The 25,396-nt window shown below is 52.4% G+C and overlaps 1 protein-coding gene across 2 annotated transcripts; it reads right to left on the reverse strand.

Annotated features, from left to right (window-relative positions):
- Positions 1-313: 313 nt before the first annotated feature.
- Positions 314-23,143, reverse strand: ASAP3 (ArfGAP with SH3 domain, ankyrin repeat and PH domain 3; the record flags this gene model as incomplete). Of its 2 annotated transcripts, XM_079912974.1 has the most annotated exons (23): positions 314-1,652; positions 2,608-2,698; positions 3,275-3,500; positions 4,363-4,558; positions 4,710-4,817; positions 4,912-4,979; positions 5,596-5,711; positions 5,861-5,946; positions 6,884-7,061; positions 7,245-7,339; positions 7,628-8,030; positions 8,144-8,192; positions 9,537-9,624; positions 9,932-10,001; positions 10,865-10,974; positions 11,152-11,238; positions 11,423-11,498; positions 11,946-12,031; positions 12,265-12,376; positions 18,681-18,730; positions 19,909-19,983; positions 22,836-22,981; positions 23,071-23,143. In XM_079912974.1, 23 exons carry the CDS (start codon positions 23,141-23,143, stop codon positions 1,578-1,580), a joined length of 2,664 nt encoding a protein of 887 aa, XP_079769100.1. In that variant the 3' UTR covers positions 314-1,577. The 2 variants fall into 2 exon arrangements, with proteins under 2 accessions (XP_079769100.1, XP_079769101.1); XM_079912975.1 differs by lacking the exons at positions 22,836-22,981; positions 23,071-23,143 and having other exon boundaries at positions 7,628-7,761; positions 7,840-8,030; positions 19,909-20,311.
- Between the last annotated feature and the right edge of the window lie 2,253 nt (positions 23,144-25,396).

Below are 25,396 nucleotides of genomic sequence, written 5' to 3' on the forward strand. Positions count from 1 at the left end.
TGGATAATTCCTTGTTCGCGGGGGGGGGGGGGGGGGGGGGGGGGGGGCTGGCCTGTGTATTGAAGTATGTTTAGCAGCATCCCTGAACTCCAGCCGCTAGATGCCAGCAGCACCCTCCAGTTGGGAATAAAAAATGTGTCTTCCTTGTCAAATGTCCCCTGGGGGAAAATCACCCCTGGTTGCAAACCACTGCTGTACACCAGGCTGTCCCTCTTAGCAGGTCTAGAGAAAGAATTCCAAGCCCTAAGAATCCCTGCCCTTCCCGACGGCTCTTCAGAGAACATAAATGAAACCACTGAAATTTACTCTGAAAAATCTTTTATTAGAGATGAGTGAAATAACAAGACACTGGGGGCTCTGAAGACAACCTTGCTCCTGTGGGATCACAGACCTGTCAGGTCTCCAGGGTAAACAGCGCAGCCTCCCGGACCAGGCTGCTGCATTGGCCATTGGCATCCTCTGGCCTCCCCTGTTTGTCCTGGTCCATCCCAGCGCCCAGGGCCTATAAAGCTGACCTGTTAGAGACTGATGGTGGCTTAGGTGTATCTGTTTTCCAATATGGGCCTGAAAGCGACGGTGGAATTTCTGGCGCTGGGAAGTAGAACCTTTAAGTCTCCACCCTCCATTTCTATCACTCTCCTTTCTCCTTTCTTGGCCCTTTCCTGCCCCGAGACTGGAAGGTTCCTGAGTTGACTGAGAAAGAGGAGAGAAGTGAGGATAATCATTCCAGACTATTCCTTTCATTCTTGCTAAATCAAGGAGAGTAAGCAAATGGGGTGAACCCTCCTCTACTTCCTGGCTGGGAATCTATTATAACAGAGGTCCCCAGCAAGGCTGTGCTGTCCCTCGAAAGGAGTGATATTCAGAATATTTATTTAACAGCCAGTACAGCATGGGCACTGAGAAACCAGAATGGATACAGGCTGTAGACAACTGCAGTGCTATTCAGGTGCAAGCCAGCTGATTGTCAGTCTGCCCCTAGGCCCAGGACCATCCTCTGGAATCCAGCCCTGTCCATTTCCAAGCCTAATTCGTGGGACCGGCTGCCCAGAAAGGGACCACATCTTTAGGACCTTTGTCTTATTCCTGTGACATCTGCAGTGCCTAGCACAGGAATGGACAGAGCCAGAACTCAGTCAAAGAATACTAGGCTAGTGAATGGCTGAGAAGACAGTCCCTAGTCTGGCAGAATCCCTGGCCTGCAGAATAATGAAGGCAGGTTAGAGCCCCCCAGACTGATGGAAGAAACACAGTCCTGGTCTGATGAGGGACTAGAGGTTCTGCAGTTGGAGCTGGGTCAGGAGCACTTGGGTCCAGCCATAGGGCTCCCTGGTCCCTGGCAGGTATGAGATGGAGACAAACCACCATCAGCCCTAACATGGAGGGGCCCAGTGTCCTTGGCAGGGGCGTGGGCCCATATCAGGGAGGAAGGCCAGCCACAGAGGCACAAGGGACAGAGACAGCAAGACCCCAGGGCATAAACACCTCAGCTCCCCAGTCTTGTAGGCTCAAGTCCTAGCTCTGAATGCTGGCATCCAGCATGGGGGTGGTTCAGGCGTGCAAGGGCTAGTAAGGAGCTAGTCTTGCAAAAGCTGCACAGAACTTGCTGGGAGAACCCCAGTCCTTGAACCGTCTCCTTCAGTGAAGCCAACCTGGGAAGAGAAGGATGAAAATTGACATTTCTTAAGCACCTGTTACACACCAGCTGTTTATCTCACTCAGTTTCAAAAGGTCCTATTGTGGGAACATGAAATTATCCCTATTTTACAGATGAAGCTGAAGCTTGAAGAAGCTTCATGCTGAAGCTTGAAGAAGCCACTTTTCCAAGACCTCCACGCTTCAAAGGCCAGGCTCTTATTATCACACACGTCTCAACAACAGGCATCAACTAAATGCTGGGTGATGGACACCTGGTTGTAGACACACATTTGTGTCTGGTACCTGACTCTGATAGACTTGAGGATGATGATTCCCTAGAGAGACCCAGCTCCTTCCATCCCCTACTCTCAACACAGACAACCAATGCCAACCCCGACAAATCCCCAGGGGAACCAGGAGCAGAGATGGCTTCCTTCTCGGCACAACTGCCTCTGTCCTATGCCCACTCCCAGGCTCCTCATCTAAATATGTATGATTGTGCGAGACTGATTCAGCAGGGAGAAGCTGGATTAAGGATGACAGCTCTTGCCTTGTCCCTGTCACATCCCTCTATGCCTGGAAGTTTCAGTGGATTCCAGGAGACTCCTGTATAAGAGGAGAGTTGTGCAAACCAATGGCTGGTACACGGCCACCCTAATCCTTCCTCGTCTGCAGGGAGTGCTTCCTTCTCTGAGCGACCAGCCTGGCTGACACAGCTTTGCTCACCCTCCTTTGGGGAACAGTCAGAGCTTGGGCCTTGTCATCTCTGCCGCCTCTCAAGGCCTGGGCTCTCCCCAGCTGCACCCATCCTGGACTGGGGAAGGAGGAGCAACAGGACAGGGACTGGGCAAATGATGGTTGCCCCCAGTCCTGGACAGAGGTCTGCCGCCCTAATACACTTACTCTTGACCAGCTCTGCCTCCCACGTACCCTTTCACCGCCCTTCAAACCACAGTCCCGGAGTCTTACCGGCATGTTCCTTCTGGGTAGAGGCTGCCGGGCTGAAGGACAGTCCTCCAGGCTCCGGCCCCCCCGCCGATAGGAGCGAGTGCTCTCAGAGCTGGAAGACATGGAAAGGCCAAGGTGACCCCTGCACCCAGAGAGCCCCTTAGAGTAGGGGGAAGGGCTCAGGGATAGAGCAAGGCTGGGGGCTTGGACTGGGTGGGTAGAGAGTCCACGAGGCCCCCAGGTTGGGTGCATCACAGGCCCCAGAGGCCCAGAACTGACCTCCACACTGAAAATTTCACCATATCTATTCCCCAAACTCCAAACTGAAAGGGTTTGCAAGGAAGAGAGGACTGGATCCTGGGCTGGAGGTGGGGACAGAGTGAAAACCCCACTGTGAACCTCTAGAACAAGCCACAGTTGGCACTAGGCCTTCGCTCTTCCAGCTTCAGCAGCCTGAGCTCCAGACTCCTCCCCAGCTCTCCAGGCCAGAGGCAGGAGCAGGTGTGTGAAGGGGGAAGGGGTCCAATCACCTTCCACTTATGGTCTAGCATTTCTGCATTGTTCATGGGCCTCAGCGCTGGAAGGTATCCCAGGCTACAGGCAGGCACCGTTTACAGGTGGCGAAGTAAACGGCTGCTCAGAGAGGTCAGGAGACTTGCTGAGACTGCACAGTCGGGCTTTCACCAACCTGAACCTGACAGGGGGATACATCTCTGAAGGGGTGGTTCCAGATGTCAGGCTGGGTCGGGAGGGGCCCGGGGGCTCCCAGAGGCCCTCTTCAGAGCTGGGTAGGGTTTGGTTGGGACCCCCAGGTTCCACGGGGCTTGTGAGGCTGCAGGAGGAGGAGGCTGGGCTGCTCAGGTTCTCAGGGACCCCAGCAGACTCCGAGCTCAGGCTGGGAACTTCGGAACGATCTGAAATCAGAAGTGATAAAGCCTGTCTTTATCACTTACTCTGTGCTCAACTTCAAAGCAGCTTTTGGCCTCTGGGATCTATCATGGTTCTCTCCCAATGCCCCAGCTCTCATCTGCCTGTCCAGCACTCTCCTTCAACTCTTCACCATCATGCTTCAGTCTCATGGTTCATGATGTTCATTCCTGATGGCCAGGGCCACACTGACTAGCACTGTTCACTTCTGCTCACACCCTCTCCTCAATCTGGACTCTCCTGCTTGTCCCTCAGGCTCAGCTCTGATGCTGCCTCCACCAGGAAGCCTTCCTAACCCCCTACCAATCCCAGCAGGAGACGCTCCCTCCCTCTCCCGAGTTCCCAGAACAAGCCTGTTCATTCATTCAACAAATAGTTATTGACAACAGCCAAGCACTGTGCTAGGTGCTGGAGAAATAGTAGTCAACAAAACTTGCTTCTGTCCTTTTGGAATTTATCTTCTATGTCGCACTGTGCCTTATATTATAATGAATTACATTCCAGTTTTTATCTCTCCCACTAGACTGTGTCTCAGTAGCCCCCAAGGGACTCAAGACAGTGCACGCTTAAAAAACGCTTCTCTCTCTTTTTATTTCAGTGAAGCATTGAGGAATTTGGAATAAGACGGACCTGGGTTGGAAGCCCACATCAGGGACTTAGCTATGGGATTTTGGACATGTTACTTAACATCTCTCTTCCTTTACCTGTGATGGGGAGATGATAACCCCTACCTGACAGGTGACAGTGAGGACAGTATGGACTAACACAGCACTCTGAGCTCAGTGCTCCAGCACATAGCAGGCCCTCAATGAATGGCACGAGAGCATTTTTCTGGGCAGCCAACCATACCTCCACTGGCATGTCCCGCACGCCCTTGGGCCATGGTCCGAGAAGGGTTTTTGACCGGCAAAGGTGGGGGGCAATCCTCACTCTGGATCTTAGGGGCAGCTGGTCCCAGGCTGGCGATGGTCTCGTAGGTCTTGTTGCTGATGTCCAGCCTCCCACTGGCCCAGCGGACCTGGGCTGGCGGCTTCAGCGGGCAGCGCTGCTGGGGCAGAAGTGTGGGAGGGAGGATGCCCTTGGTTCCTCCAGCTCAGCCTCGCCCCTCCCCACATCAGGTCCCATGTGGACCTGGAAGACCATCAGGTCTTCCCTTCGGCTGTCTGGAGGCCTGAGAGGCGAGGGCTGGGACGCACCTTCTCTTCCTCATCCTCCTCACTGTCAGAGCCAGGCTCTGTGGAGATCCCCCAGGGGTAGTCCAGGTGCAGGGGGAAGGCGAGGGTCCCGGCATGGGCCTGCTCCAGCTGCCAAAAACAAAGCCTTGGCAGTTCAGAAGGTCAGGGGCTCAGCAGAGAGATAGAAAGGGTCAGGGGCTCCCTCTCCTTCCCTAGACCTCACCAGGTCCTCACACTCTTTGTGCTGCTTCTTCCTGGCTATGTCCAGAGCTGTCTCTCCTGCCTCGTTCACTGTGAGGGATAAAGTCAGGGGTCGTGGTCAGGGTCAAAGAGGCATTATAACTTAGAGGTTAGGATGAGCCTTTGGGATCAAGATCGTCTGGGTTTGAATCCTGGCTCTGCTACTTCCTGGCTGTGTGACTTTGGACAAGTGACTTAACCTCTCTGGGCCTTAATTTTCTCATCTATAAAATGAGTATGATACTTGGAACTACTGACGAGGCTGTTATGAGGATTAAATGAGTTAATATACATAGAGCACTTGGCACATTACCAGGTACACATTAAACAGCAAATCATAGCTATTACAAACACTATTATTCAGATTCAGTTAATGTTTATTTGTCTAGGTACTTTAAGAAACGTTGTTTTATTTTATCCTTTCAGCAGGTCTGCTAGGTCAGTGGTATTATTCCCATTTTACAGATGAAGAAGCTTAGGTTCAAGAGATGAATGGACAAACCCCAAAGTCACAAAGGTGGTTGGAAGCAAGCCAGGATTAGAACCCAAGTCTGTGTGCAAAGTCCATGCTTGTTACCAGTGCTCTCTGTCTGGAAATAAGGCAGGAAGTCCCCCAGGAGGGCTAGTCAGGAATGGGAGTCTGATGGAGGAGTTGTCGGAGCCCCACCTGTGCCAAGTGAGGCTCTCCCTTTCAGCAGCAGCTTGAGGCAGTCGGGTTGGTTGTAGAGAGCAGCGCAGTGCAGGGCGCTGTTCCCGTCAGCAGCCTTGGCATCCAGGTGACCACTGTGGCGGGGTGTGGGGGGTAGGTCAGGGAGGAAGGAAGGGAACAGACAGGTGAAGTCAGGGGGAAAAGAGAGAGAGGAAAGGAGGGGGGAGAGGGGGAGAAGAGGAAGGCAAGGGGAGCGTGAGGAGGTGGGCAGGGAGGTTCTCACCCGTTTTGGATGATGAAATCCACCAGGGGCAGGGAGGCCTGGTTGGTGACTCTGACAGCCAAGTGCAGGGCGAGCTCTCCAGGTGCCTGAATACATGTCCACACCTCTGAGTTTACCCCAGTTCACCTGCTCCCTAATATTACCCTCTTAAACTCTTGCTGCCCCCTGACACCTCCAGATATGAAGCTGCCAGAACCCCTGAGAGAGGAAACTGAATGGTGACACCTCATGTTTGGGAGGAGGATGAAAGGCCATTCCTTCACTGCTTCCTTCAGTGGTTCTACCTCCTCCTCCCCAGTAGAAGGTGTTTCCCAAACTTGGTTCTTGGCCTTGGACTCTTCTCTCTGCTCCTCTCTCACTGCCCCCAGAGATGTCGAATAACCTCAAGCTTTCAGTTAACACTCACGTGTAGGCTGTTCCAAATTCTTACCCCGTCTAAGTGCTACACCCACCCTGCCCATTGGATAGCCCACAAGATATCAGGCAGACAGCTCAAAGACATGGCATCCAATTTTTGATGTCCAATCAGTGTCAATTTATTCCTTCAAATGTCTCTGATATCCTTTCCCCCTTGGCTCACGTGATGTTTGTTACTAGAATCACCAGTGCAATAGCCTTCCTTGCTCTGATCTGACCCACCCCTCCGCATTTCTAAGGCTATTCAAGGGAAAAAAATATTCTAACGTTTATCGCACATATATTATACACCAGGCCCTTTCATACGGGACTTAATTCTCACTTCTACCCCATGGGTGCTATCATTAACCCGTTTTACAGATGAGAAAATGAGACTCAGAGTTCAGTAAACTGCTCAGGATCACACAGCTAGGAAAAGACAGAGCCAGGATTTTGGCTCAGGACTGCCTGACTTAAGTTGTGCTCTCTCCCATTTACCCCTCTGATGGGTGGGGTTTGAGCAGATGTCAGAGGTGGGGCAGGGGGGAGTAACAGCCAGCCCTGGAGGAGGACTGGGGCGTGCTAAGTGTGGCTGGGTTCTAAGTGGCCCTTGGAGAGGGTTCTCACCTGCCCCTCAGGCCCCGGCAGTGGCTGTCCAAAGTCCTGCCCATTAGCGAAGGCCTCCAGTACTGACAGGAGGTCCCGGTTGCAAATGGCCGTCCAGAGTCTCTGAGGCTCGGGGGTGGACCGCCGGGCAAACCTGTGTTCCACATACTTGGCCACGATATAGTCCCTGCGGGTGCTCCTGTCAAAAATAACCGCGGGATGTCAGAGCAAGGACCGTTTCTACTCAGCTGACCCTTGAAACCACCCCACATGTCCTGGACTCTTCCAGATCTGAGGCTCCCCTCTCCCCAGACTTCTCCCTGGGAGCCGGGAAAGCAGAATCCCCCGGCCAGAATCTGCCCCCAGCTGAGAATCGCCTTACATGTCACTCTCAGTTGAGGGTTTAGGGCCGCCGTGCGAGGGCAGCTGGGCCTCCATGACCTCATTGAAGCGAGTGTTTCCGATGTTCAAGGCCAGCTGGGTTCGCGGGAAAGTAGTGGGGATAAGACGCGGTGGTTAGGACAGCGCCCCCTGGAGGATTGAGCTTCCAGAGGTCCCGCCCCTCAGCCTCCCTCCTGGTCCAGGCTCGGCTCCGCCCCGCCCATCCTCTTTTTGGCTCGTCTGGGTCCTGCCCCAACTTGGCCTTGCCTCACCTTGGCCCCGCCCCATCCGACCCCATAGGCTCCAGCTGAGTCCTTCGGGCCCAAGCCCCGCCCCTCATCAGACCACGCCCCTGATCGCCCTCCGGCCCCGCCCCGCCCTCACCAACAGCTCGGAGGGGCCCAGCAGGTCCAAGGTGAGGGACTGCATGCGTGAGAAGCGCACGCCCAGCTCGCGGTGAACGCCGGAGCACTGGATGCAGGTGAGCACGCCCAGGTTGGTGCTGAGCCAAGTGGGGTCTGCAAAGTAGCACAGCTCGTGCCTGGAGGCGCGGGCCCCTCCCCTCCGTTTCCACCTCCCTCCTCGTCCGTCCCCACCTGCAGCCCCGCAGTCGCAGCACTGGCCATTCCCGGGCCTACTCTTGACCTCGGCGATGAGCAGCTTGGTGAGGTCCTGGGGTTCCCCGTCCAGCCCGGCGCCCCCCCAGGGCCCCGGGCCGCCGCTGGGCTCCCCCAGAAAGGCACTACTCAAGGCTTCGTCCTTGCTGTTCTGCAGCACTGACACCCACCTGCGGAGAGTGCGGCGTGGCGTGGGCATGACGCCCGCGGTGGTGCGGTCCTGTATCGGGCCGGAGGCTGCTCCCCTGCCCCCACCCCCAGGCTAGCCGTGGGGGGCACTCACGCCTCACACTCATGTTCGTCCTCCGCCTGGAAGTGGTATGTCCTGTTGTCTGTGGGGAGAGGGGCGTTGTCTGGCTCACAGAAATCCTGCTGTCCTTGCTGCCCTGGGCCTGGGAAGCCCTCACCCCCACCGCCGGCTCCAGACGGAGGTTTTGTTCCTTGGGGCCAGGCTCTGCTAAGCTACAGTGGGCGGGTAATGACAGTGGCCAGCAGAGGGGGCAGTTTCTCAGAAGAAACCTCCAGAGTAGGACCCCAAGAAGGCCCTCTGTGTGAAGCCCAGCTTCCAGGGTCAGGCGAGGTTTCCCAGGGCACAGGACCCCCCTCAGCTCACGGGCAGAGGAGCCTCTGAACCTACGGCCACCTCCCCTCCCAGCCCCACAGCCTCCCTTCGGGTCTTCCTGCTCCCCACCTCTCCCCCTCGTCCCCCAGCCCGCACCAGCTGCCAGATTGCTGGGCCAAAGGTTCCGCTCAAATCACGCCACTTCCCTGCTCCAAGGCCTCCCATGGCTCCCTCCTGCCAGGAAATAAGGTCCAAACCTTTAAGAGGCGGTCCCAGGCTTCATCTCCCACTACTGCTATGGGAACCCTGCACCCTGTCTAAACTGGACCTGCACCCTGTCTAAACCAGGACCCACTCTCCTGGTTCCATGCCTTTCATCTCCTGAAACATCCTCCCCCAGACTCTATGTTCTGTGTCCTTCAAGGCTAAACTCCAAGAAGGCTTTCCTGATTCCTCACAGCAGGGCAGGCCTTCCCTCACTCTAATATATCTTTTTAAATTTTATTTATTTATTTATGGCCACGCCGCATGGCTTGCGGGATCTTAGTTCCCTGACCAGGGATTGAACCCAGGCCCTCGGTAGTGAGACCGCTGAGTCCTAAACACTGGACCCGACAGGGAATTCCCCGCTCACTCTAATCTCTGATGGTGCTATATCTGCACCTCTCTTCTGGACATTCCCCATCACCTTGCAGTTCCGTGTCCCCACCTCACAACCCTGCCAGCAGAGCTCCCTGAAGACCACATCTAGGTCCTTCTCAGCCTGCGCTGGTGCTCATGAAAAGCCTGTCACCAAGACCCCAAAAGATGAAAACTGAACATTTTAAAGTAATAATTTTGAAAGCCAAATTACCCAAATCCATTTAAATATGCTTTACAGAAATAATCATATTTAATGTGGGGTGTGGGTGCATTTTAATGTTTAATGTGACATGGGGTGAAGCCTCCGAAAAGTGTCCAGAGCTTAAGGAGTCTTATGCCTGCCGTAGCAACTATTTGATAAACACATGTGGAATTGGACACAGGCCCCTAATTGGAGCCTCCCAGGAGCTGACAGGTCTCTCAGAGAAGCCCTGGGCAGTTGCTGGGTAGGGAGGGGGCAGGGACTACTCACGGGTCACCAGGTCAAAGCACTTTTTCTCCTCAGGGTTTGGCCTCACTTGGCACGTCAGCAAGGTCAGCTTCACTGGTGGCCGGTTTATCTGTGCAAAGTTGGGGATGGAGGATGTACATGTTACCCTCTGGGCCTCCCAAACTCTTAGGCTTGTTTCCCAGTCTGTTAAATGGGCATAATAATCGTGTTCCAGTTTATGTCTCCCCTCTCCTAGCACCTCAGGGATGTGGAGTGTGAGGCTTTGGATCCCTTCCTTCCTCCCACAGGGGGTCTCCAGTTCCCTGGATCCAGGTTTGCAACCAGTCTTAGAGGGAGGGTTTGACATCTGTCTGCTCTGAACACCAGGAGGAGAGGATCTATCATGTCCTGAGACCACCCACCCCTCCAGGCCTCACCGTGCTGTGTGAGATGGTCAGGCAGCCATACTTGACTCCACACTTCCTTTTCTGCCAGACTCTTCGAATTCTAGGGCCCAGAGGGATAGAAAGACAGTCACTCAAGGCTCACACCTAATTCCCCTGTATCAGTGAACAGAGTCCTGGACCAGGACTCACTTCTTCACCTCTTCTGTCCCGTGACCCCTATGCCCCTCACTCCCTGGGCTCCCTTCTGCTGGAGGGGACACAGCCCTGCCATTAGGAAGCTCTCAGTCAGACAGCCCCACTCTCTAGGAATCTTTACTCTAGAGGGGCATGTGACCTTGGCCCTCTGAGACCTTCCAGTCTGATGGACAAGACAGTTCCCAACCTTAGGGACCTCCTAGTCTGAGAGGAGGAACAGGTTCTTGACCACAACAGATGAATTATGGTTAAAGACAAAGCAAGATAAATATCGAGCCCTCAAAAATAAAATTAGCAAATCCATGATCAAAGCTACTTGACACTTTTCCTGTAAGAGGTAAATATTAATCGGTTTAACAAAGGTATTCTTCTCTGATAAAAACCGATTAGTAAGTAAAAAAATTAACGGATTCCCATAAAGGCCTTTGCATTTCACAGACTGCAGGGCACAGTCAACAGTTTCATTTCCAGGCAGTCAATATATTATAGAGATTACGGGTGAGGCCATGGAGACTGTCTAGTGCATAATAAGTGCTCAGAAATTGTTCGCTGCTGCTATTCTTCTTTACGTTAAGAACAACCACCAACTTTAGCAGAAATTCACGAGCCCAGGATTCTGATGATTTTGCACTGCCAGAGTGGAGGGTCCTGGAACCCTCAGGGTCTACACAAATGATAGGAACAGTCCCTTCAGGCAGCTCACCCAACCCTATCATTTACTGGCTGGGTGGCTTTGGGCAAGTTACTTGAGCTCTCTGAGTCACTTACCCATCACTTTTCTTGTACAGAAAGCCCACCTTCTCTGTCCCAAACTGCTTGTTGCCTTGGTGCTGGTGGATGCTGTAGCCACCTCCTGAGTTCTTCCGGCTCAGAGTCTCCTGTTCCTCGGACATGCAAAGGAGACCTCAGGGCATGTGGGTGGGAAGAGCCCCAATCTGCAGGGGTCTCACTCAGGGAGACTTCTCAAGGGGACGCTATGGGGTCTTCCTTCTCTCCCTCCCTCCAGGGTAGGCCTTGGGAGTGGGCACTTGGTTGGGTATGATTCAGGGGCTGACTTCTCTGCTCTCAAGCTGCAGCGTCCCTCGAAGGGAGTCCCGGAGCTGGGTCAGCTTCTGTAGCTCCTCCTCCTGGGCTTGATGCAGCTATGGGACAAAGGGCAGGACCCCATCATCAGCCAGCGGATGTGCCAGGTACAGAGCCCAGACCCAGAGCAGCAGGGCAGTAGCCTCCTTGCTCTCTGGACAGAAACCAGCAATTCCACGGCCACAGATTCTCCCGGAAGGACAGGGGACTTGACCACAAGCTCAAGGGTGAGGCCCAACTTACTGCGTGTACTGAGGCTGCCAGCTTCTCAATGAAGGGGGACAGGCTCTGAGCAGCCTTCCAGCCATCTTGGAAAAAGCTAAGGGTGTGAGGCCAAACAAGGGACCAGAGAGAGAGATGAAGATGAGAGGGGAAGTGTGGGAGAAGGTGCTCTAAAGATCACAGGGCACCTGGGGGCAATACAGTGTGACGGCCACGAGCAGGCACCCCGGAGTCAGAGTGTCTGGGTCCAGATCCCACTTCCCAGCTGTGTGACCTTAGTAAATCTGAGCCTAAGTTTTCTCATCTATAAAATGGGGATACTAGCAGTCGCTGCTCACAGCGGTGTGTGCAGGGTACGTAGTGCTTGATACGTGGTGAGCATTCAATGCAGAGCAGCCGTGAAAAGCATTACCAATGAGGTACAGACACACACGGAAGCCTCAAGCGTCTGCCAGAGCCTGGGGATGGCCCTGTCCTCGGTTGCCTGAAGGGTTAAGGGGCAAGCGACCGTGGGGATGGGGGTGGCACACGGGGAGAAACCTACTTGTGCTGGGCGTGGAAGAACTTGATGAGGCTCTGCAGGAAATCAGGACCTTGCTTCATCTGGCTCTCCCCGGCTTTCAGCAGATACTGGGGAGAGGGCAGGGAAAGGTGTGTGATGTGAGCAAAGCTGAATCCTGGGCACAAGGGGCTGCCGTCCCCATCCCAGGCTAATCCTTTTGGCCATGACTGGACCTTGGTGACCCCTCAAGGGCCATCTGGCAAGGACCTGGGCTGAGACTGTGACTGGGACCCCGGGGACGTTCAGGGATGCAGACAGGAAGACGCATCCCACCCCTCCCTCGGCCTGGGGCACCCCTTACCTCACACATGTGCAGCTGGAAGACGCGTCGCTCTCTCTGGGTGTCCTGCGCCACCTCCCCGGCACTCCCTCCTGTCACCCTGGCCCGGTCCCTCTCCTTCTCCATCCTGGCCCTAGGCCCCCAGGAAAGAGAGGCCTGAACAACTCTCACTATCCCCTTGCATGTCCCACCATCCCTACATGCTCCTGTCTGTACAGGCACACGAGAGTGAGGGGACCCTCCTCTGCGCAGCTGTGTGGTGGGGCTGGGGTACAATGGTCAACAGTGTGGATTCAGGGAATGTACAGGCTGGTGAGGGGCGGAGTCAGCCCCGTGAATCAAATCACAGCCTTGAAGAGCAATGGGAGAGTAAAATGGGGGATCCGACCTCATCCAGCTACTCAGGAAGTGATGCTGGAGCTGGGATCTGAAGTCAGAGGAAGCTAGGGCTGGGTGGGAGGATCAGACCACAGGACAGCCCGGAGGCAGGAGAGATCAGGGCTCACAGCGGAGACAGAGAGGGAGGTGGTTCCACGTGAGGTAAAGAGAGGCCAGACCACGCAGGGCCTGAGTCAGACCGTGTTGACGTTCTTGGTCTTTATCCCAAGAGCAATGGGAAGGAGTTGATGGTTTCTAGGCAGGGAGGGGATGGGCTCAGATAGGGCCAGGTGGGATTGGGGGTAACCAGTTCTGATTTTTCTGGAAGGGATTTAGGACCATGTGGGTTAAAAGACCACAAGGTGCCTTCATTCTTCTGAGCCATGGAGCTTCCCATTTAAAGCTTAAAAAACCTTGATTCTTTTCTTTGTAGGTGAAGACAGAAAGTGCTTCCCATCTGTAGCTAAGAGTAACCTGGGCTTTCTCCCCTAAGGATCTCAGAGTTGGTGGTTTCTGTTTGTGGATGGGTGGAACTGTGTATAAATGGTTTCCTGGAAATCCCACACCCATCAGACCACCCACTCCCAGCCAGGAGAGTATTTCCAAATCTTGGGCTGGACGCATGAGACCGTGAATCCCGTGTAAAGGAGACAGCTTGTGTATAGTTTTGCTCCCAGTGGGTGCCAGCCCTGAGCGAAGAAAAGAGACGCGGGATAACCTTACATCTGCATTACTTCCCCTCTCCAAGCCCCAGTCTCCTCATCTGGAAAATGGGGACCTCTATCTGTACCCAGATGAGATAAAGTATGCAAAAGACTTAGCAGACAGAAGACACTACAGTATAATATTATAGGCCCCTTTAAGCTTCAGTTTTCCCATCTGTAAACTGAGGAAGCAATGACCCAGACTCAGTTCTCAGGCCCCTTCTGGTTCTAAAGTTCTAGACCTTACTGACATCAGACCTCTGGAATGGTGTTTATTTGCAGAATCTGTCCCTGAGACCCAGAGGGCAGTTTCTCAACCTTGGAACTAAAGACATTTTGACTAGATAATTCTTTGCTGTGGGAGCCCTCCTGTGCATTGTAAGATGTTTAGCAGCATCCCTGGCCTCTGCCCACTAGATGCCAGTAGCATCTGCCCTGTTGTGACAACCACAAATGTCTCCTGGGGGTGCAAAATCACCCCTGGGTGAAAACCACTGCTCTAGAGCAGCGTTCTGCAGGGTTTGTGTGTGTGTGTGTGTGTGTGTGTGGTTTTGTTTGTTTTTAATGGTTTAGGTTTTCCTTTAGGTTTTCCCTAAAGCTTTGTGATACCTCAAGAGGGAATCTGTGGCAGGGGAGTGGAGTTAGGTGAGGACTGACCCTGTGAACGGGCCTGGGGGTCAGGGCAGATGCTTTTTTGGGATCTGAAGATGAGCAGCAGAGAGAGAAGTGGTGGCCAGGCCTGAGCAACAATAAGCCTGGCAGCTTGCTAAGGAGGGCGGGAGACTGAGGGGGCAGAGCAGCTGGGAGAGGGCAAGGGCAGCTCCCGTCTACATTGTTACCATATCTGCAAAAAGTGAGAGGGACTTCCCTGGTGCTCCAGATCTAACAGACTCTGCGCTTCCACTGCAGGGGGCATGGGTTCGATCCCTGGTGGGGGAACTAAGATCCCACATGATGCATGGCATGCACGCCCCCCCAAAAGTAAATAAATAGGGAGAAGTGAAAAAATAAGCTAAATATTTATCAACAGGAAGTAGTTAAATAAATGATGCTATGTGCACATATAGGAATACTATGCAGCTGTTAAAAAGGATGGGGGAAATCTATATATACTGGCATGGAAAGAAGTCTGCTCCAGAGTATATGGACAAAAAGGAAGCCACAATATAGTACAGTGGCTAGAAATGTGGATTCTGGATTTGAATGGCAGCTCCCTCGATTACTTAATCTTAGAAATCTTTCTAAGCTTCAGTTTCCCCATTTCAAATATGAGACTAATACTGCCTAGTTCTCAGATGATTTAATGCACTGGAAACATTTAGTACAGTCCCTGGTGTATGGTAAGCCCTCAATAAATGACAGGATTATGATGATGCTAATGATACTGATGATTATTAGTAATAACTTGATGATTCCCTTAGATAATTTATTTTTGTTTATTTATGCATTTATTTATCTATCTATCTATGGCTGCTCCATGTGGCTTGTGGGATCTTAGTTCCCCGACCAGGGATTGAACCTGGCCCCCAGCAGTGAAAGCACTGAGTCCTAACCACTGCACCGTCAGGGAATTCCCTAATTTTTTTAGTGTAGCATACTTCCTATTTATTTATTTAACATTTTTTATGCAAGGTCTAGTGGAGGTTAAAGGACAGAAGCTACTTAGCTCAGGATGAAGATAAGCTGTGAAGTATGATACATGGCCTTGTGAATTACCATAGCTCTGTCCCTCAGCCTCAGCTATGGTAATTTACAAAGATTTCCCTACAAAGTCTGAAATAGTCACCTGAAATGACCTGATACACCTCAGACTAACAGCTGGGAGTGCTTTCATTCCACCGCACACAACCCCACACAGAAAATAGCAAATCCCATTCCCTCCCTGTCCTCAAAGTATGACCAATGTTTCATAAACATTTCAAATGTTAGGAATATTTTTATTTTCTTTGAATGGAGTTGCAGCAGGAATGAAAAGTGCTGAAAGGCTAGTTACTAAGAAGACAGAGATAACTGGAGGAGGGGACCACAGCCACAGTCTAACACTATTCAGGGGATGAGGAACAGGTACCAGTGGAGTGAGGAGGTCAGTGGAGGGAGATGGGAGAGGAAAGGAATCAAAACGAATCATGCATCTGCTAACCTGACACCTTGAACCACCTCTCCTGTGATGCCTTTTCCAACCACCCTTCCCTCCACCCCAAAACTGCCTGCCTGTTCTGCCACCTCTGTGCTGATGCCTTCATTATAGCACTGTCACTTTGTATTTTCATTATTTTGGGACCCACCTCCCTTCTTGCTTACAAACCAGTGGGATCCACTAAGGCAGGGATTGTGGTGATATTTTTTCCCTCACTACTTACCTATAAATTGGGGATAATAGCACCTTTCCCTTCCAAGATGAATAACTGATGACAGATGTAAAGAGCTTATCACAGCAGTTGGCACAAAGGAAGCTCTTAAGTAAGTATAAGTATTAGCTGCTATTACTAATAATTATTTTTAAGTGCTAATTTTGTGCTGAGTGCTCTGCTAGGCCCTTCACACACTAAAGCAATAATCTCATAAGGCAGGGATCATTACTCCATTTTACAGATAAGTCACTTGTCCAAGGCACACAGCTGCTAAGTACTAGAGGATATGAAGCCAAGTCAGCCTGATGCTAGAGCCTCAGGGACAGCAGTGGTAACAAACACTGTGGCTCAGCTTTGTTCCATCCCTCCTTCCCTGCCTGGTTCCCCCAGCCGGTGACAGTCACAGTGTCTTTTCTGATAGATCACGGTCAGGGACTATTTTCCAAAAGATGAAGCTGAGATCCAGAGAAGGGAGGTAATTGCCCAAGATCCCAGGCTGGTTGGGGAAATGCTAGGAGCAGAGGTCTGGGCTTTTGCCTCTGAACCCCTTGCTGTGTTATGCTGGCCCCAGTTCTGGCTCAGAAAGATGGCCAATAAGTACGTGTTGAACTGCAGTGCCAGGTGCTGTATATGCACTGCACTTATTTCATCTCCACATCAACCCTGCAAGGTATCGTTGGCCCCATTTTTCAGGTGAGGAAACAGCCCTGAAAATGGAACAGCCTAGATAACTGTGTCCCCTGCACAGGGCCTGGGATGCCTTCCTTAGCAGCCCCAGGTGGAGAGGGAGACCCCCTGTATGAACAACCAGGGGGTGAGAATCCCGGTGGTATTCAACAGATACTATCAGGGCCCTTGGGCCCTTGCAGTTGCTGCCCAGACTGGTTTGGTTAAGAATGAGTTTGGAATTACACAGTAACGCATGGCTCGCTAATATCTAGCTATACCTGGAGCCCTCATAAAACGAATGTACACAGACACCTGTGCCAGGACATGTAGCTCGATCTATGTTATAGAAGCAGGAGCCAGGAGACCACTGGAAGAAGAAGGCCAGACTCAGAAGTCCTGGGTTCTAGCCCAGGTCCTATCGATAACTCACTGCGTAACCTCAGACAAGCCCCTTTCCCCATTATTACACACAGTCTTTTCTTTAAACGAAACCTTACAGGCAAGATCAATATATCAATCTGGTAAAAGCAGAGCTACTTGGGGAAGGTCAGCAAGGTAGGGCTTATTCTTTCTATTTAGTAGATGATGCCCTGAAAGGCTAAAAGGCTAAGGGCTTAGTCAAGGTCACTCAGGAAGATGAAGACCATGTGATCACACATCAAATCAGAAAGAGAAAGATCACCTGCCTGCCTGTCCACACCCCTCCCTAGGCCTCTGATGAGAACAGATGGCCACGCTCATCACAGCTCCCACACCCTTCACCACAAGATCTACACCCACAGCGGGAGTGTAGATGGAGATCCTCGTTGCGGGGGAGGAGTTTAGGCCTCCTTCAGACTCAGGGAGTTGCCCATGGTGCTGGGAGCTTGAGGAACAATAAAGCTCCAGGATCTACTTCTTGGAAGGATTTTACAGAAATAATTATGGGTGGGAGCAAGGATTTAGTTCCAAGGATGCTTCCCCAACAACAAGGGCAGATTAAATACATTGTGGATTATGCATATGTTGACACACAGTGCACCCATTTAAGTGACGTTGTATAAAAATATGTAATGATGTAGAAAGATGGTCACAATGTATTTTTAAGCAAAAAAACCCCAGTATGATTATTATGATCTTGGTTTTGTAAAAATATTTCTTTATATATAGAGAAATGACTAGAAAGATGTTAATACTTTAGGCTTGGAAATGAAGGATCTTCTTCCTGGTTTTTGGTAGTTTCCCCTCCCCCCCGCTTCCCCCTTCCAACCCCTGGCCTTAACATTGCCACTTGTGGGATCTTAGTTCTCCGATCAGGGATTGAACCTGGGCCACGGCAGGGAAAGCACCGAGTCCTAACCACTGGATCACCAGGGAACTCTCCCCCACCCTCCACTTTTTTAAAATGATGAAATTACAGTGCTACACACACTATGTAAAAAAATTCTAACAATAGAGAAGTACTAGATATTCCCCCACATGACCCTCATCTCCTAGAGATAATTAAAAATGTTTCCTCTTCTACTTCTCCATATTTTCTAAGTTATTCATAATGAACACATATTGCTTTTGCAAAATGCAAGAGAAGCCAAAATTTTACAAAGAAGAGCAAACGGTGCCCTGAGGTACAGTGGGCCCAGCTGGGTCCTGGCAGAGGGCTGGGGCCAGGACCTGAACAGAGTTTGGCAGGCAGAGCCCGAGGAGTTCCTGCTCAGGGGCAGTTGGTTACTGGGTACCCGGGACTCCCTCTGTCTCCCTAATGTCCCAGTAGCTAGGGAGAAATCTGGAGTATTGTGTGTTGCACACAAGAGGCCCGGGTATGGCCTTTCATCCTCTGTGTCCAGCTAAATGTTTATAGATACTGCCTGGTGCTGCAGAAACAGGATCAACGAACGTGAATCCCAGCTCTGCCTCTGCCTAGCTGTGTGGCCTCGGGCAAGTAACTTAACCACTCTGAACCTCTAGTTCCTCCTCTGATAATTGGGATACTCATATCTCCCTCACAGGGCTGGGTGAGTGTGAGGATGGATGTCTGGCACATGGAGGTGTTGAGTAAATGGATGCTCCTTTCCATCTCTCTGCCCATGTCTGGCACCACTGAGCAGATGAGTCTCTGAGAGCAGCAGCTTGGGGTCCCTTCACAACAGCTCCCCTTTAGTCATCTCGTGGTCCAGCCCCCAGACTCCCGTCAGGCCTGGGCATAAACCAGCCCCCATAAACATTTCTAGAGAGCGAGGTGCCATGTGCTTCTGGGTGACGTGCCCTGGCAGCACTTAGGTTCTTCCCCATATCCAGCCTCCCACTGCAACAGAAACACTGCTCTCCCGGACAAACCATCCTGGCTGCAGCCACTTACATTTTGGCTTCGTAGTCCTTCCATGCCTTCTCCAGTTGCTTTTTGGAATCCTGTAGTTCAGAAAGAACAATTTGCCCAAAGGGGCTCTTGGGGTCTGGAATCTACAGTACACTTTGCTACCAGTAGGGGGACCCTGCACTTGCATGCTCCCCTGTGCTGCTCAGAGCCACAGTCCAACCCCCCCGCTGCCCACATAGCCCTGACTGCAAACCTGACCCCCCAAAATAGACCCAACCAACCCCATTTCTCAGAGCTGAGCCCCTTCTTCCAACTGACCTCTTCCCACAGTTGCCAGTAATCCGTTTGAATTGGTAGGCTCAGGCCTAGGGTACTGGGGAGATTTTGGGGGGTCTGCCCTGAGTCCCCTCCCTTAGAAGATGGAGATCACCATGAGGAAGAGGATGGAGGATAAAGATCAGAATCCTCCTCTAACTTTACCCCACTGTTTTCTCCTGCCTGGTACTTGCTCACCCTTTCAACAGGAAGGTACAGGTGGAGGGACATATGCACAGAGAGGCTAAGAAGTCTACCTGAGGCCACACAGCAAGCCGGAGAGACCTGGCTTATCCCTGGCCTAGTTTGCCTGGGCCTCATCCAGCAGGCTGCTCACACCCTTCAGAACAGCCCCCCTGCCCCCACCCCTAAACTTCCAAGGTGCCCCAGTCTACTAGGCGAAAAAGCTGCTGGTCTGGTTTGGGTGGTTCCTGGGGTGAGGAGGAAAGCCTCTGTGGGGAGAACCTCTCAGGGGCCTTCTGGGGCAGACTTCCCAGGGAGATTATTCTGTTACTCTCTTTGAGTTCTACTTTGCCTCTAGCCAGGAGCTGCCTGCTGCAGAGAGAGCAGCCAAGCATGGGAGTCAGGAGGCCTGACTCTCACACTGGCTCCTCCACTGACCAGCTGTGTAAACTGGAAGCAGGTACCAAACTCCCTGAGCCTCAGTTTCCTCAACTGCAAAATGGGGATAACAGCACCTACAGGACCCCCGCCTCATTGGGTTGTTGTAAAGGGCCCAGGCAGACAGTAAGTCAGCCATCCTAGGCTCACCCCAGGGCCAGGTCCTCCTGTCATCCTGAGGGTCAGTAATGTGGGGTCAGCACACCCACTGTGACAGCCTCGCTTGGCTTCCGTCCTCAGCCCAGCCTTGCCTCCCCTGTCCTCTCCTGCCCACCCCTGTCTTGCTCCATCCCACCACCTCTGCACTCCCCCTGCTGCCCATGTGGAAACTCACCTGTCGCCCGTCCCTCAGCTGCCCCTTCAACAGACTGTCCAGGGGGAAAGAGACAATGTTGTTCAGGTTCTGAACCTGGAAAAAGCAGAGACCCCCATACCCCCCCTTGGGTGACTGTCCATCCAGCCCCAAGGGGCTCAGGGTACGGTGAAGCATCACAAGGCCAAGGACAGCACTGGGGTAAAGGAGGCAGGAGAGAAAGACAAGAAGGTGAAGGAGTACAAGGGGTGGCGGGGCCGGCCTCCTGTGGAAGCTCTTCCCCTCCCCTGGCTAATCCGCCTTATCACCTCACTGCTCAATCCACGGCATCCATGGTCAGCCTGTCTTTGTCCCTTTGCCAGAGGGACACCCTCACCTCTCCTCTCTGACCCTCTGAGGTCCACCTGTAGCGCCATCTGTTGTTTCTGTCTGGCTAGTTCCTCGACTCCCCTTATAATGTGGGGAACCCATTCCCTATGGTCACATGGGGTGAACACAGGAGTCAGAGCTGACCAGAGTGCCCCACCCTCCGGCTACTGTGATTGGATCAGAAACAGGCACATGACCCAAACCAGCCAATCAGGATACTTCCTGGGACTTCTCTGCCAAAGTCACGGGAGAAAGATTGTCTTTCTTCTGTAAGGTGTGAATCTGGGCCTGCCCACTGAGCAGAGACAGAGAGAAACTCTTTAAGAGAAAGAAAAGGAGCCTAAGACCAGCTGCATACCTGGACTTCCCATTACAGGGGCCACTGAAGTCTCTTTTTTAAAATTAACCTAGGGAATTCCCTGGTGGTCCAATGGTTAGGACTCAGCGCTTTCACTGCCGGGGCTGGGTGGGCCCAGGTTCAATCCCTAGTCAGGGAACTAAGATCCCACAAGTTATGTGGCGTGGCCAAAAAAAAAAAAAGATTGAAAGAGAGAAAAAGACATATAAAAAGAAAAAAATTAACCTAGTTTGAGTTGAATTTCTGTCATTTGGCAACTCAAAACAGCCTATCTAATATTTCAGCCCACCTTTCAAGGTATAGCTCAGGCCTCCCCTCCTCCAGGAAGCCTTCCTGACTACTTCCTCCTGTGGCCTATCCTGACCTCCCCTTTTCTGAGCCATGGCAGCCCTAGGCCTCTGACCCAAGCCACTGGGTCCTTGAGTTTGTGCCACACTGCTGGTCTTGCTTGCTGTCATTTCACATCTCAGTTCCTCGACTAGGCTGTGGCTCTCCGAGGCAGTCTGACTCCTCCCTGTGTCACCAGCCCCTGGTACACCACCCACCACTGAGGAGATGCTCAGCAAACACTAGTTTGACTGAAACAAGGGGAGGAGAGGTAAAGACAAACGATGTCACTGATTCAGTTGAACCCAAACACTGTTAAAGGCCTCTACGTGCAGGACAGGGTGCGAGGCAGTGTTACGCAAAAAGACAAAATGATGACAGATGGCAATATTAGCTAATGTTAACTGAGCGCTACCCCGGAGCAGGCACTTAACTTGTGAAATCCTCATCACCACTCTGTGAGGTGGGGGCCACTGTTATCCCCATTTTACAGATGAGGCTTGGGCAGACTGAGGCACTTGCCCAGGGTCATACACCTAGTGAGCAGCAAAGCAGGGATTCAGGGCCTGAGTCTAAGCCTGAGGTGTGGGTGCTTGATCACTAAGCAAACTGCCTCGTAGAGATGATGTGGTCCCCAACAGCCAGGAAGGGCCCTGGGTGGAACTTGAGCCACGAAAGCTGGGCCAAGAGCTATGAAGCCTAGAGGGAGACAGGCTTTCCTGGGAGGTGGTACAGCCAGGCTTGTGCTCGGATGCTGGGTTCAAATCAGCTGTGTGACCTCGGACAAGGTGCTTAACCTCGTGTCTTAGTTTCCTAGCCTGTACAGGGGTGGACAATAGTAAAAACAACCCCACAGAGCTGTGCTCCAGGATGAAATGTTAACACATGTGAAGTACTGAGAACATGCCTGCACCAGGAAAGAGCTCATGTCTTGGGGTAGCCTTGAGGCGGGGGCTTGGCGGACGGGGAGGAGGCCATCTCAGGAAGGAACCTGAGGCCACTGGGCCATGTGCAGGAGCTGAGAGGCTTGCTGAGGCGAGGCACGTTCTTGCCTTTGAGGACAAAGCAGGTATGGCTGGGAAAGCAGAGGACAAAGAGGGTGAAGGAGAGGCAGTGGTGCAAAGACAGGAACCCGAGCCTGCCCTCCCTTGAGTGGGGCTCCTCCCCACTGTGAGACCCCCTCTGCTCCTGGGTGCTCACCACAGAGGAGAAGGAGGAGGGCAGGGAGGGAGGGAGAGAGGGGAGAGGAGACGCTGGCCGGAAAGAAGTCAGAGAGGAAGAAGAATGCAAATAGGAGGTCAGAACTGGGAAGGGGGACTTCCCTGGTGGTCCAGTGGGTAAGACTCTGCGCTCCCAATGCAGGGGGCCCGGGTTCCGTCCCTGGTCAGGGAACTAGATCCCACACGCACGCCGCAACTAAGAAGTCCGCACGCCGCAACTAAAGATCCTGCGTGCTGCAACTAAGACCCGTGCAGCCAAAATAAATAAATAAATATTTTTAAAAAATAAAAGAACTGGAAAGGAACCTCAGGTCATGGGTCAGAGGTCAAGGGAGACTAGAGGTCATGGGAAACCTGAAAGAAGGGTGGAAACCAACCCTTTCCCAGTCGGTTTTTTTTTTTTTTTTTTTTTCGGTACGCGGGCCTCTCACTGTTGTGGCCTCTCCCATTGTGGAGCACAGGCTCCAGACGCGCAGGCTCAGCGGCCATGGCTCACGCTCCACGGCATGTGGGATCTTCCCGAACCGGGGCACGAACCTGCGTCCCCTGCATCGGCAGGCGGACTCTCAACCACTGCACCACCAGGGAAGCCCTCCCAGTCGGGTTTTTAAGTCACTGATTAGATTTGCCCTGAGCCTGGGCTGAGGCTGAGTGAAAGAGGAGCAGGGCCTCACCAGGTTCTTGAAGAGCGCGGCCACCTCACGGGTGAACACGGCCAAGTTCAGGAAGCCGGTGGACAGCTCGTGACTGTTTTGAGACAGGTGGCTGTTGCCCAAGGACTCCACGGCCTCTCGGTACTGCTCCTCGTTCTCCACGTGCCCTGTGGAACAGGCAGGCGCAGAGTTAGTTCCAGGCTGGAGCTGGGGAAAGGGCTGCCTCGCCAGGCTGGCACCAAGCAGGCTCACTCACCGAGGCCGGAGCTATGGATCGCCCGCACAGCCTTCTTTATTCTCTGTAGGATGGCCTGGTCTCCTTCCAGCATCTGGAAACAAATGTGGACAGAGGTTCAGGGATGCTCAGCCGGGAGGGTGCCTGACTCTGCAATCCCACCCTCCAAACACACACATAGTTCCCTCCCTAGGGTCCCCCTGCACCCCGACGAAACATAAACAGGCCACCCTCCCCCACCCAGACCACATGGGAAGCCACAGACCAGTCACACCACACCAGGAAGGCCAGGCTTTCCTCCTCATGCGGGACAAATAAACATAGCAATTCCAAGGCACGTGGCATAGTGGGGTATACCAGGCCAGGGTCTGAATCTCGGCTCTGGCACTAACTAGTGTGTCAACCTAGATAAATCTGTTCGCCTCTCTGAGCCTAGGGTGCCTCATCTGCAAAATGAGGATGACACTACAGAGTTGCTGAGAGAGTGATTTGACGAACACATACATGACGCTTAGCAAAATGCTAGAGGAAAACATGGACATCTCTATATTCTCGAAAGACTCAGATGGGGAAAGACTTGTTCCCCAAACCCCAGGCTCAGTAAGCAGCCACGTGAGGATAAGGAGGAAGAGGCTGGGACACCATCGGTGAGAAGTGAGATGAGGAGGGTAGAGGTGGACACTCAGCCCCCCCTGGAGAGAATTGCTGGGACATCAGGCAACCCCAAATTCCAGGGGTTGCAGAACTAACAGCAGACTGTGGGGAAGCCAGAAGATGTGACAGCATCATGTGCAGGAGTCACGTGCCCCGGGCGGCTCAGCCCGGATGGAAACCTCCCAGACACACCCCTCTTTCAGTGGGGTATAGAAGCTGCCAACCTCATGAAATCCTCATGAAATGCATAGTTAAGTGGGAAATTATAGAATTAGAGCTGCAAAGGGCCCACAGAGCCACAGATGAGGAAACTGAGGCCAAGAGAGGGGTGGGTCTTGCCTAGAGTCAAATAGTGGGGAAGCGGCAGAGCTGGGCTTCCAGGGGGTGCCCTAGTACAGCGCTCCATCCACACACGATGGCTGCACCCTGACCCCAGCCCCCCCTATTTTGTCCAGTGACGATAATGGGATCAAAGTTTGATCGCCAAAGAGTTACTTCAATGTGGCAAGAGTTAGCAAACATTTGGAATGGTATCTGCAAAGATTCTAAACCAAACTCACAGGAGGACAAGCACAAGGCAGTCCTTGGAGGCAATGCAGAGTGTTTTCAGACGCCTTGGGCACACGGGAAGCCTCTGGAGGGAGAGGGGTCTGGTTTTGAAGCCCAGCTCCACTGCCCAGATGCTGTGTGACTTTGGGCAAGTTGCCTATTCTTTCTGAGCTCCCTGATTAGCTATCCGTAAAATGAGGGAAATAATGCCTACCTCTCAGGGTTATTATGAGGACTGTATGTATGAGATGATTCACATAAAGGGTTTAGTTGGGTGCTGAGCACAGAGTGTGTCCTAAAGGAACAGTACCTCTGATTGTCAGCAGTTGCTCCTGATGCTAAAAAGTACCCATCAAATTCTGGGTCCTTTTCCTCCAGGGAATAGAAACCTAACAGTCTCTCCCCTGAGTATGACCTTGAGATACTTTCATGTTTGGGACCAGTAGAGGCCCATCCCAGAGCTGAAGAAAGAAAGTTGAGGACTTGGGGAGATTGGGGAGAGGGGGCCATAACTGACTCAGCTAAAGAACTAAGACGTTTCTATCTGAGAGACAAAGACAAGAGGGGAGAACACGGACATGTCTGTAGCTCCCAAAGAGCTAGACGGGGAAACACGTGTTTGCCAAAGCCCTTGACTCCCACCTTGAAAACTGAAAGGGAAAGATAAGAGTTGATTAATTTAAGGAGCTAGGACTCCAAAAGACAGTGCAGGTTAAAGATATGAACAAATTCCAAAGAGGTTTAGAAAACTCCCTAGAAGGCAGATCCGTGTGCCTAGCATACAAAAGGTGCTCAATAATTGTTTATCTAAATGAATGATGGTTTTCAAAGCCCTGGACACAGACCTGAGAGGTCTATGTCCATGCTCTAGATACCCTTTGGGGAGTCTTCCTATCCCATGACACCCGTTCCCTGAAAACCCCTCTACAGTTGGGCCCTTGCTGCCTTGTTTGTCCTAGCCAGAGTTGACTGGGCCAGGGTTGACACCTGACCTAAGCTGGGCCAATCAGATTCTCTTTCCAAGGAATTTGGAATCGGGCTCTGGAAAGCTAGCTAATTGATTGGAAGTGTTTAAGCAAAGGGAAAAGAACAAAGTAGATGTGTAGAAAGAAGCAAATGAGACCCATGCTGCCACAGAGAAGCA

This window comes from Stenella coeruleoalba (assembly GCF_951394435.1).
Source record: "Stenella coeruleoalba genome assembly, chromosome: 1".
NCBI lineage: Eukaryota > Metazoa > Chordata > Mammalia > Artiodactyla > Delphinidae > Stenella > Stenella coeruleoalba.